This window comes from Tetrao urogallus (assembly GCF_951394365.1).
Source record: "Tetrao urogallus genome assembly, chromosome: 1".
Classification (NCBI taxonomy): domain Eukaryota; kingdom Metazoa; phylum Chordata; class Aves; order Galliformes; family Phasianidae; genus Tetrao; species Tetrao urogallus.
The window spans coordinates 102,519,104-102,531,913 of NC_136813.1; the positions used below are offsets into that span (position 1 = coordinate 102,519,104).

At 49.2% G+C, this 12,810-nt stretch overlaps 1 protein-coding gene across 1 annotated transcript; it reads right to left on the reverse strand.

The window, feature by feature from the left end:
* Positions 1-1,955: 1,955 nt before the first annotated feature.
* Positions 1,956-12,285, reverse strand: BCL9 (BCL9 transcription coactivator; the record flags this gene model as incomplete). Its single annotated transcript, XM_079535404.1, has 7 exons — positions 1,956-3,073; positions 4,432-4,692; positions 6,052-8,281; positions 8,726-8,825; positions 9,289-9,478; positions 10,369-10,685; positions 12,233-12,285. 7 exons carry the CDS (start codon positions 12,283-12,285, stop codon positions 1,956-1,958), a joined length of 4,269 nt encoding a protein of 1,422 aa, XP_079391530.1.
* Between the last annotated feature and the right edge of the window lie 525 nt (positions 12,286-12,810).

Sequence of the window (12,810 nt, forward strand, 5' to 3'; positions counted from 1 at the left end):
GAGACTACATGTTCCATATACAGTGTACAGTGCTAGGGCAAGCAGAGAGCTGCAGAGCGCCTGCTCCCTCCCCTACAGATCTGATATATCCCAGTTGTCTCCAGCAGTGGGGCTCAACTCACAGACCTGGTTTAGCATCCAGTCCTTTGCTTCTCATAGACAAAACCCAAAAACCTGCTCACTGAAACTCAGAAGGCAAGCATGAAAAGGCAGGATTAGGAAGCAATCGATGACAACTGCAGCAAAGCAATAATTTACCCAGCAGGGCCATCTTGATAAAAATCTGCTCACTGATAACTTCTTTCTCACCTTTGTTATTTAAGTTCATCCATTCCCTGCTATCTCAACCTCCGAGTGACAGAAGTCAGAGATGCTACCCAATCCAAAGCCCCCTGGGGGGCGAAGGGGGCAAGGGGGACACAGCCCAAGCACCCTGCACAGCTCTAAGACTCCAGTGCTCAGCAGGTGAACTTTGCTGCTTTGGGAAAACTGAAACCACCTACCTTGTAGAGCTGCAAGTGCTTGCCAAGAGAAAGCAATAGAAACAGCAGGCGTTATCTTTGAACTGCCAGTAAGGAAAGATCGTAACCATCATCCCTAGGGCATTCAGAAATAAGGCCTCACTCCAAGGAAAACCAAGCTCCATTCAAGAGTAAGCAAACAGAAGCACCTTGCAAAGAGCACGTGGCTCCTACAGACTTGATTTTTACGAGCCGCCACAGCTTGCCCCACCTAGCCACCAGACTATCTGTGATCATAGGAAAGAGCAAATAGTCATCTTGCCAGCCATTCGATGCACATAGGAAACAACTGGATTGGATAAAAAAGACAGTTCATCTTTGTAAGAAACAATATATTTTATTTTTCTGACACCACAGCCCTGGCGAGTGGTTTTGTACCAAATTTAATGGAGGTTACACAGAACGTTTTACGCTGGGGAGGAAAAAAAAAAAAAAAAAAAAAATAACCACAAAAAAAATTCTGGATAACTTTTAGTGTCTGTTCCACTCCCACATTAATAAAATCACTTGGGGTTTCTAAGAAAAGGAGAATAGGAAACAGTGAGAGAGACTACTGTAGAATGTAACAGTGTCCAAGTCCAGCCCCTTCCTAGAAGTGGGAAGAGCCCCCACGTGAGGAGAGGCGCACCCAGATTTACCCCCCAAAATAACACAATGTATTGCAGCTGCCATAGGAGGAGATAGAAGGGGGACGGAGAGAGAGAGAGAAGCCTATTTAATAAAGAGTGGGAGGGAGAGACAGAAGGTGCTGGACAGCACGCCATAATTTGAAAAATATGTCCTTAACTTATTATTTATTTCTTTTAAAAGATTCCCCTCACTGAACTTAAGTTCCTTTTTGTGCTTTTCATTAATACTCTGCTCTGAGGTCGTAGTTTGGTTTTTCTATACATTGGAGTTGAAGGAAAATAGTCCGAAGTTCTGAAGATGGATTCTCCACCTAAAGTAAACAGCCTAGAATCCCATTCTCCTCTCACCCCAAAGACTAAAGTCTCTGCTAAAATCCCTTTTACAATATAGTACAGTACACAAAAAAAAAAAAAACAAAAAAAAACCAAAATAACTGAGAGTCCTGGGAGAAGCCAGTCCAAAGGACGTAAACATACAGAGAATGGTGCAACTTGTGACAAATGGCAATTCTCAAAATACAGCTACAGATTCTCAAAGCAGGTGCCATCACGGGATACCCAAGTCCACAAAAATAATTTTTAAAAAATAAATCTTAAAAAAAAAACAAAAAACAAAAAACAACCTGTTAAAATGAATAATTTTTTTTTCAGGTAATTCCATACATTCGAGATTTCCCAAAGTGTTCTCTGGTCTCTTTTCACCTATTGCATGGCCAAACTGTACTCCTGAAGCTCCCAAAAAAGCCCTCAGGACTTGGAATCTCATCTTGACAAGGATCGGAACATCCAGTCTTACGGTAGCAGCTTAAAACATCATGTTCCCTGGGTTTCCAGGGCCTTGGCTAAATCCTCCCATGCCAACATCAGCAGCCATACCTCGGGGCCTCATCTGGGGGGGAATCATGATGTTTTGCTGGGGTCCCATCATGCCCTGCATTGACATCATCATCCCAGGTGACCCCACAGGGCCCGGGTGGCTGTACAGCCCGGCGGGGGCTCGGTCCTTGCCTGGGATCATGCCCACGGCAGCCACAGGGTTGCTCATTAGCGCAGGCTGGCCAGGCATTGCTGTTTGTGCTGGTGACATCATGCGATGGTGCGGCCCCATCATGCCTTGCTGCAGAAAGGCCGGCGGTCTCATCGGGTTGTGACCCGGCATGGACGGAGCCGTCCCAAGGGGGATATCCGGAGTTCCCACTGGCCCGGGGCCCCCCATGCCAGGCAACGTTAGTCCCATCCGCGGGGTCTGCTCTCCAATCATTCCCTGCATGTGGGAGAACCCGGGCCCGGGGCCCTGCGGTTGCTTGCGGCCTGGCACCTCTCCGCGAGGGAAATACTGTAGCGTCTGGCTGGGCTTCTCCGATGGGATAATCCGGGACAGGTCAAACTCAGGTATTCCCGTGGCTCCGGGACGGATCACCTCCTGCAGCTCTGGGTCAGTGAAAACCGAAGGCATATTGTTTCCGAGAACAGTGAAGGAGTCTGGACCACCAGGGCCTCCAGTCTTGCAAAGTGCTGGATCTGTCGAACTTTGGGGCAGGTTGGTGGGACGCCCCAGAGGTCCTTCTCCATGGAAACCCATTCCCGCTGGGAAGTTGCCTTGTCCACCGCTGGGCCCGTTGTGTGGGAACGGCACCTGCTGTGGAGGAGACTGTACAGGAGGGAACCCCTGTGGGAAGCCCAGGCGTCCTTGAGGTACCATTGGAGACTCTTGGGAACCGTGCCCCATCATCGGGTTGTGTGACATCAGGCCGGGTCCCACGGGGACCCCATGAGGAGGTATATTGGGTCCCATAGCATTTGGAGAGGGCATCTGGTTGTTATGGGAAAGAGGCTGGGTCATTCCCATGGGGCTAAGGGTTGGCATTGGACCCACTGGGTTTGGACCTGAAATTCGAGGATTCTGAGAATTAATGCCCATTCCTAGGGAAGAAATAAGGAATCGGATTTAGATTACAGCCAACAATAAACAAATAGCAAAGATATCAGAGAGCTTTCTGCATGGTTACCAAGTCCAAACACACACACACGAAAAAGAATTAAAAAAAAAAAAAATCATTGCTAATAAAAAAAGCATCAGTAGTGGCTCTGGAGAGTGATATTTTAACCAGAAAATTGATGCCACTTGCACAACGGTTTATCTAACTTTCTCTCTGCTCTATCAAAAAGGAACTAAAGCCTGCTCTGTAAGTAGCCTCTCAATCCATCTTGTACTTTTACTATTTTCCTGGCACTCTAGCTCAGGCAGTTGGTGACAAACGTGTCTGTGGCAGATTACCAAGATATGGACATTTGTCCACCAGGAGGAGGTGACAACCTCCTTTCAAAACCTAAGAAGAGATGAATGAGATAATGCTCGCAAAGCCTAGATAGTGGAGATCAGTGAGCTATCATCAAACTGACTCAGGTAAGCCAGCTTTCCCAAGTATATTTAGCAATTCTCATTACTACTGCGTGAAACAAATGGCACAGATACAGGTAAACTCATCAAGAATTCATTACTAATTGCCACTCTCTTCAAACATCCAGTCATCCTCTCTTTCAACTGTATTAATTCAACTGGGTGGAGGGGCTACAAGCTACTTTTGTATTTAATAAACTCATACCCATCATCACTGAACTGTCAGCAGAAATTGAATTTATCATATAAACATGCTGATCCATGAGAAAGCCCAAAAGAACAGCATTTTATTTTGCCTTCCCTCCCACCCTCTCAAGTAGGTACCAGAACAGTTCCCTCAATCCCAGCTGAGGTTATCATTACATGCACACCAAGTACGAGTAAATTTTGAGAAACTGCTTTAACACTCTATTCTGTAACAAAGGCAATACATAAAACATAGTGGAGGAGAAGAGACCAGATGATTCAGTGTCAACAACAAAACAACTCTGTGAAGCTTCTGTGACACTGCCTGAAGAAGACAAAGGAAGAAGAGTTTTCTCTGGATAGTACATTGTAGGTCAGGCAATTACCCCCATGAGCAGCTTTCACTCGCACAAGTAATTTCCCTCAACCTGTGTTGAAATCTCTCCTATACATAAACAGTTTCCTAGTTTAGATGCTTTACAAAGAAAATACACTTTCCAGTTAGAAAAACTAGTTGCGAAGAGAACTCCCATCTCTCCACTTCAGAGAACTGCAACTGCCTTCCCTGAAAACAACCCATGGCTCTACATCCTTCAAGGTTTTACCTCCCACCATCTTCATCTGATTAAACTTCCATAAAAATCCCCACTGTACTGTCTGATAGCTTGAGCTTATGTTCCCTTGAACTTCTTACCTGGTACACTGTTCATAGGAGGCAAGTTTGGGGAGCGTGCAGGAGGGGAGTCATCATCTGAACTGGCCACAGTTTTGATGGCATCGTGATAGAGCGGTGTTGAGCTGGGCATGGCAAATTTGGACATCCTGGACATCATAATGGAGAGAGGATTTTGGGAGAGGGTCGGCTCTGGAGGCATTGTGTAAGGACTGCTAGAGGGAAGATTTCCAGGGAGAGTCACAGGAGCAGGCTGGCTGACGGTGGAAGGAGGTGGACCACCTTAGGAAAAGAGGAGGGGAAATTTTCTTTAAAATCTTTTCACGGTTTCTTCTTCTAGAGCGCTCAAAAACTAGAAAGCTCTTTTATTACAGGAGACCATCTGACTACTGCAGTCAGTGCCTGTGCAAGGTAACCAGAAAAATAAGCCTATCAGTCAGTCAAGACGGTTAACATTTGTTATCCTACACTATACTGTAACTATCCTGAGCCTGAACAAATCCACAAGAATGATCAGGTAAGTCTGCAAATCCTACATACAATTTGACTTCCTTGCACTAAAGACAGATGTATGTACCACATCTAGTCACAGAAATCCCAACTGAATACAGGGTCAATTAATTGTTCCTGCACCCACCAAGTGTCAACTATAATGCCTTTCTCTTTTTCTTTAGGAGGCATCTAACAAGCACAAGAGAATATGCAGTGCAATGAAGAGATGTAGCAGATACTATGCTGAGAAACATGGGCAGATTTCTGACAAGATACGTTAGGAGCTACGAACAAAACCCCTTTAAATTTCACTTTTAATTTTATACATGTATATATGTTCACTGCTCATTCCAGTACCTATTGGCTTAACATAATCCTTCGCCCTCCCAAAATTAGAAATATCTGCACTTCCAACCTCCTTTGTTCTTTAGCAATGAATTCTGCACCCCTCAGAACACATTTGAAGGAAAGACGTTAAATCAAAGTTGTACCATCCCTCAAAATTCACTGCACGTTTTAGCCCACCCCAGAAGAGGGAAGACAGAACAGAGAAGACAAAAATCCCGCAGTGCCAGAACATTTCCACTTTGAAAGCATTAGATATAAAGGCATCCTTCAGGCGCAGACTGAAGCATTTGGTTCCGACTTGCAGGAGCTGCAGCTCGTGCTAGGCAGACACCAACAGCCAGGCTGGCTCCCCTACCGCACACCCCACGGCACGGAGACATAGCCAGCAGCCCTGCTCATGTGATGTAAGGGGTCACCCTGCCTGTCACCACTGCTGCTGGAGATTCCAGTCTCACCAGCCACGTCCCAGCCGAGCCTCTGCAGCGCTGTTACCCACGGCAGCACTAGAGGGCAACGTGGGCAAGCCTCTCCCAGCCTCCGGCCGGCTCTCAGCAAGATCTCTCCAGGCTGGAAAGAGCTTCCGCGCCTGGAGCCTGGCTGCAGGGTACAGCCTGCTCCTCTGCAAGGTTGTGGATGGCATGTGCCACCAACAGCCCAAAGACACCGAGGTGTACCCTTTCACTCCACTGTCCTCCCAAAGACCATCCCTCACCCTGACACCCATGCGAGAGCTCTCTCCAAACCTCTGGATTACCCATCGAAGCCAAAGAGCCGGGCCAGGCTGGAAAAGGCAACACTCACCCGACTCCACGTTCCCCAGCATGGCTGGAGAAGACATGGTGAGAGACGCCTTGTGATTCGGGGGGATGCCAGGGCTCTGCAAAGGAGGCTTCGGAGACGAAGTCCATCCTGGAGAAGGTGCGGGGAGAGACGGGGACTTGAGGTGGACAGGAGAAGCAGCAGCAGACCCCAAGACCGGGGGGGACTTGATGGAAGCAGCGGCAGCTGCGGCGGTGGGGCCTGCGAGCATTCCTGCCAGCTGGGAGGGCGTCTGAGGAGACTTGAGGTTCCCCGAGGGAGACCCCATCATGGGAGACTGGACCTGGCGCATGGTGGGAGACTTCAGAGGATTGATTCCTGGAGAATGCACCTGACCGGCTGCGGAGATATCCAAGGGCTTGCGGCCCAGGCTGCGCTGCGCAGGGGGAGCAGTGTTGAGGCTATTAGGGTTACTGGTGGGATTGAGAGGTAGTGGCGGCATGTGGCTGAGCCGGTTGTTAGTCCTTTGGTCAGGCCCTATCTGTTCTCTGAGGTTTCGGAGACCAACTGCCGGGCCCTGAGACATGGGAAGGAAAGGCCTGGGACCCATGCCATACTCCTGCTGCGGGTGCTCCCCAAACGGCAGCGGCACCATCTTCTGCTGAGAGGAGAGCATCTCCGAGACACCCGGTCGCAGTTTCATCATCTCTTCCGGTCCGACTCCCGCCTCCCTCAACTTCTGAGGTACCAGGGGTGGGTTGGAGCCCATGCTGACATTCATGCCCATGTCTCCCTTCATGCCACCAGGGCCCATCCCAAACTCCAGCTCCCTGCCAGAGCCCATTTGGGGGGGCATTCCTTTTGGGAAGTCCCCCCTGGAGGGGCTCATCGGCCCTTCCACTGGCATGCGAGGGAAGATGGGGTTATTCCCAGGCTCCATGTGTCTCTGGGAGGCGATCATTCTGTTGATCTCCATGCCAGGCCTGATGCCTTCCATGTTGAGGCCAGGAGGGAGGCCCATCTGTTTCTCAGCCAGCTGCTGCTGATAGATCTCTTCCGGCAGGCCCTGCGGGTTGGGGAACCGCTCCCCTCGGCCAGGGCCACTGAAGACACCCTGGCCAGGAGGGAAGTTTCGGCCATCTGGGATTTTTGGCACATCGTCTGGCCAATTGACTCCTGAAAGCCCTGGCCGAGAGGCAGGATTTGGGACACTGGGGCCCTCCATGTCAGGGTTCATCATTCCCGCAAAACCAGGCAGGCGCATCTGGCTCCCAGGCATATTAGGATGAGGGGCCATACCCCTGGGGGGCAGAGAGTGTGACATGTTCATGCCTTCAGGGAAGGGCTCTGGACCCCCAGGTCCCCAGCCTTCCCCGGGGGTCATCTGGTAGGGAGGAGGGGGGCCTCGGACAACCCCACGAGGCCCGTGCTGATGGACCATCATGTCCTGCAGGGAACACTGCTGCACAACAACCTGCTCTTGTTTCCTTCTCTTCTCCTCGTAGAACTCCTGCTGCAGCTTGAGCCAGGCCACCTGCTCAGGAGTCATGTGGTCCAGGTGGTCTGGGCCTATAGGTCCCGACTGGGAGTTCATTGGTGGTGGCCCCATTTCATCTGGGGAAAAGGGCATGTCCCTGTGTCCTTGAGGGCCAAACGGAGCCCCTCCATCTGTCCGAGACCCTGACCCTTTGCCTAAACTTTGGGATTGCGCCATCATGGCCTGTATTGGCCCTTCAGGTTTCTTTTGGGGCCCATCCATCACCCCAGAATTTGCAGGTGGCCCTCCGCTTTGCCCTCCAGCAAACTCCTTCTCATCAGGGAAGAGCATGCGCTGTATGTCTCTCAGGGTCTGCAATGAGCGCTCTCGATGTTCCAGCTGCTCCTGCGACAGTCCATCTGGATTCTCACCCAAACTGGATGGGTCCCCACCAGACACCTGCTGGGGAGGACCTTTGGGGTCTGCAGCAGAGCTATTGCTACCTTGGGAAACGGGGCTAACTGCTCGATTATTGGGGGTTGAACTCTGCCCAAATCCTTCTGTCTGCAGCGGGGTCGAGTTGGCAGGGCTGCCCACAGACATCACTTTGCTTTCCACACTGGGACTGTCCTGGTCTATGGGACACGGGGGACCAGTGGATTTGGATACTGGTGCTGACACAGGTGCAGTCGGCTGCATTTTGGCGTTCTGAGGAGGGTTCTGGTCCTGGGCAGTAGGGGGCTGTGGCTGCGGCAGGGGTTTGGGTTCAGTCCGAAGTGCATTGATCTGGGGGTTCTGAAAGAGAAAGCCACGTGCCATCACTCTCTTCTTACAGCTGTGCCACATAAGCAGAGGTGCCAATAAGAATGTCTTGTCATAACCCCACCAGCCCAGGCTCTGCAAGGAAGGGTAGCATCCCTGTAAAAGGCATTTACAGAGCAGCATTTTGGCCGTAAAAAAAAACAAAACAAAAAAACCCAAATATTTTTGCTCAAGCATTACAGCAGGTACCCCTTCCTTCTGCATTAGCTCCGCATGATCGATGGGTTGGAAATACACTACCCAAGTATTGCAAGATAAACATTCCTTTGGATAATTCAAGACATTTATTTGCAGAACAGCCATCTCTCTCTTTTCCATCCTAAAACTTATTTCAGAGCATCACCCATCTCTCTGAATCACACATGCACAAGCACACTTAACATTTCCCTTCCCACCCACTTGCAGGCAGCTCCCTACCAAGGGTACAGTGTTTCGTTCCACCTTGCTGTTTGAGATGTTTTGGATATGAAAGGACACAATGGTTTCCACCTGTCCCTTCAGCACGGCTTCTGCAGCCCTGCAAAGATAGACAGACAGACACACATATCCAGTTGAAGCTAAGAATCAAACTTTCCTAATCAGCATCCTTCACCTTTCAGCTGGCGGAAGGATAAAAGACTTAACCCCACATATTTGATATCAGATAAGCAGCAAAAGGAAAATACTTACATCCACGAACTCAACAACTCTTAGGGGTCACACCTAGGTTTAAGTCACTCCAGCTTATACTTGCTGTGTGGATTGCAAACCAATATCTTATTGACATCTGCCAAAAATGCACCCCATAGGAATATATCATTACTTCTCAGAGAGCAAGAGGCCTCTTCCCCACACCAACCGGGGACGCACCGTCAAAACACTTAGCATTGCTTTTTTTGCTACAAAAACACACACAACAGAGAAAGGGCACCTGAGAGTTTCATGAAAAGGGAATAAAAACATAAGCCCCTCTCCCTGAAGACATTCAAGCATCTACCTACTTGTTGGCCATCTCAGTAGAAAAGACATAAACCACTTTGGATGGAGTCTTCTGCCCACTTGCTGGTTCCAAAGCAGCAGTCAGGCCATGGGAAGGTGTGGAAGACCTTGGGGCTGAAGCATTTGAAGGTGTCATGGAGTGCGGTGTGTGCTGAGAATCCTGGGACTTCACATGATCAGCAGAATTGCAGTCTGGAAGGAGGAAAGAAGAGGAGAAATCACATCTTGGCACCTCTCCCGAAACCGTTTCTGGTTCACATTTGCAAACTGACAGAGTTTATCTTCCTCTGAAGTTTCCTGCTTATCCACCAAGCGCTAATCAAGGCAATCCATTTATTACACCATGCCCCTTCCCTTTAATGCCATGCTGCCCTAGAGATACTGCTGGGGAAAGCTCATCTTGTCACATTCTAAGACAAGTGGCAGTTCCCAGAGCTGATCTCTGCAATCTCTAATGGCCACAGAGAACAGCAGGAAGACTACACACTAAAATGTGCAAATATAAAAATGTCCGCATTCAAGGAGAGCACTGCGACAAACTCTGCTTTTCCCTCCTCCTCCAGTCACCTTAGCCAGGAGACCGACCTAGCAAACAGATGAAATAAATGAAAGATGGACAAATGACTTGTCTACTTTCACACCACCTTACAATGACAACACTTGAAGCCAGGAACAGAATGCAGAAATCCCAACTCTCTGGTTTGTGTTACCAGTCAGGGCGCTACAGGCTATGTATCTGTGTTGACAAAACAGGCTTGCATATCGTTCAAAACCCCAGTTACAACAGAGTAGTTCCTGGAAGGCCAAAAGCCAGAAGGAAACCAACAGGTTGTATTTGTACTTTCAAATCCTCGGGGGAGTTTCAGAGTTACAAAGGAACTTTCCTACCAGAGTTGGGTCTGCACTTCAACTTAACATGAACAAGAGGACATGCTTACTGATATCAGCTATGGCATCCCCTTTTTACTTGCTCTCAAGACCTTTCGACATCTTTGGCTGGAAACACATGCATAGCAATTCTCCATCTCACAGGCGATGCACACCAATTGTCTGTAGTTGTGCACATATCCTAGCAAACGTACCTTTGATTTCAGGGTCGTCATTAGGAGTCCCAGCTTCCCTCTGTTCAAAGGAGTCTGCTGAAATGCTTCTCTCTCTCTTTCCCTTCCCCTTGGCACCATTTCCAGCCCCATTCTTCAGCCCCATGCTCCCACCTGGGCCAGGGAGCACTTTCGGGGGATGACCTCCACTTTTGGGGTCACAGGGAGAGGGCTGGGATTGACTGGTCGAGCCCCCTTGTTTGCCCTGGTTGGAAAACTTGGAATCCAGCTGGGGGTTGCCAGATGGGGACATCACTGTAGGGGGACGGACCATCACCTCCTGCTTTGATTTGGGGCTACTGGGGGCAGAAGAAAAAAAGGAAAAAAATTAAAAAAAAAATAAAAAGAAAGTGACAAATCACTCCATGGATTCATTCAACCCTGTGGGAACAGAAAGTAGAAACAATCTCTGCCACCTTTGCAAGCTAAAGACAACTGCTGACAAATAAGAAATGCCTGCAAGCTTAGAGTCATCCAGGTGGTTTTCTGAACATGCCCTGAAAGGGTCATTATCCAAGATGGGATCTCGTTGCTCAAGAAGACACAAAAGCAAGCTACAGACCTGCCAGATCCCAGGAACTGCTGTCACATGAGGACCTACCTCTGGGGCTTCTGTCAATAAAGACAACGGTTTCTATGTGCACAGAGAAGCGCCTCACACCAAGACCAGCTCAGAGTAAACAAACACAGCACAATAAAGTTCACCTCACTGCTCTCACGGACCCAAATTACACAGCGTAGCCTTGATCTGAGCAGATCCCCCCCCCCCCCGCCACGCACCTCCCTATCCAGTTCTACAGGGAGCACAAGGAAAACCCAGCATTACTGCAGCATTCATCATACATCGGGGCGAGCCGCCAGGAAAACACAAATCTCTGACCGTGAAAACAATTAAACCAGCTACAACCTGCTTCTGAATAAAGAAAGAGAAGGATACTATCGCCCTGCACACTCCTTTGAAATAGGGCAAATGAAGCTTCTTTCATTTGCTGAAGGATATTCAAGAGTGTTCTCCTCCCCTCCTCCATCCAGTCAATTGCATCCTAAAAATATTTTGATCCTCTAGGTTTTACCCATGTATCAGTCATCCTTTCCTCCTCTGCCTCCAGTTACTCCATTTCTACTGCATTCGGTTTTCTTAACATCAGTGCCACTTCCAATAGGCAGCATTCGCTAGCATCCCCACCGAGGGACTTGCACATGCTATTTCTTCCTTTGGACAGACATCTGAATTAGAGGTATTCCCTCTGAGTTACTGTAAAGCTCCACATCACCTCTAGGAGTAAATAATCAAACTTGAAAATGCTGTCAATCAGACCATCGCAAGTCCCTGGACGCTGCTTCACTTCCATATTTTTCCCTTCCAAATTAGCAGAGGAGAGATGCTGACCTGCTGCACCAGCAGGTGAATGATACAGAGGACCTCAGCGCACAGCTGATCAGTTCTCCAGGCCATTCAGTTCAGGCACATAATAAGAAGGAAGCATTTTATGTGAAAATACAGGCAGAGAGACCTCCCGCTGTCCAACCACCCCTAGGGAAAACAGATGATTAGAAGGGGATGGATGGAAGAACACAGATAGAAACAGCATGATCGCTCTCCTACAACCTATTTAGACGCCTGATGGAAGGGAGGAGGCCATGAGGAGCACAGAATCCAAACTTCATGGGCTTAGAGCTCTTTCAGTTCACTCTGAGCCTGGCAAACGTGGAAGCACATTGGCACTGCACAGCTGCCCGACAAGAGCGCAGAGGAAGATCAGTAAGTCACATGCATCAGTCTGGCTAACGCCACAACAGAGCAGGGACAGCATCATGCACCAAGCCAGCAGGCTGTTTTCCTTACCTCTGTGTGTTGCCTGACGGGGAGTTCCTCACTTTGGGGTTACTGGAATGCATTGACAGAAATCCTGAGCTGTCTCACACGCACGCAGATGGGCTCTCGTCAAGTTCCTCTGGGGACTGTGCCGCCAGAGGCAGCTCTGTAGCACTTTCTGCCACCCGCTTCTCTCAGTGCTGTCTGTCTGCTTGCCTTTTTTCTCTTTGCTCCTCTCTGGTTTTGCACGGGGTGCTTCCCTCCTGCAGCTCCAGCATTCTCTAGACGCGTGCCTCCTGCTGCCCAGGGGAAGTCTCGCATCTCCAGGGCACACTGTTAAAACCATCCCACAAGAAGAGAACAGAAATCTGGTGAGGAGCTTTCCAAGCAGATGTCTCTGATGCGAAGCAGTAAATGGCAGTCCTTCCCCGTTACTGAGAAGACGCAGGAGAAGAGCTTTCAGATGGCTCAGCACAGCTGTCTGTGTATTTCAAACAGAGGCAGCCCTGGTTGGCCGTTCAGTTTACAGGCAGTGAGGCCAGCTTCCCTTTATCCAAAGCAAACGGCTCTGGAGACAATAAAGCAGGGAAGCTTCTCATACCTGCATG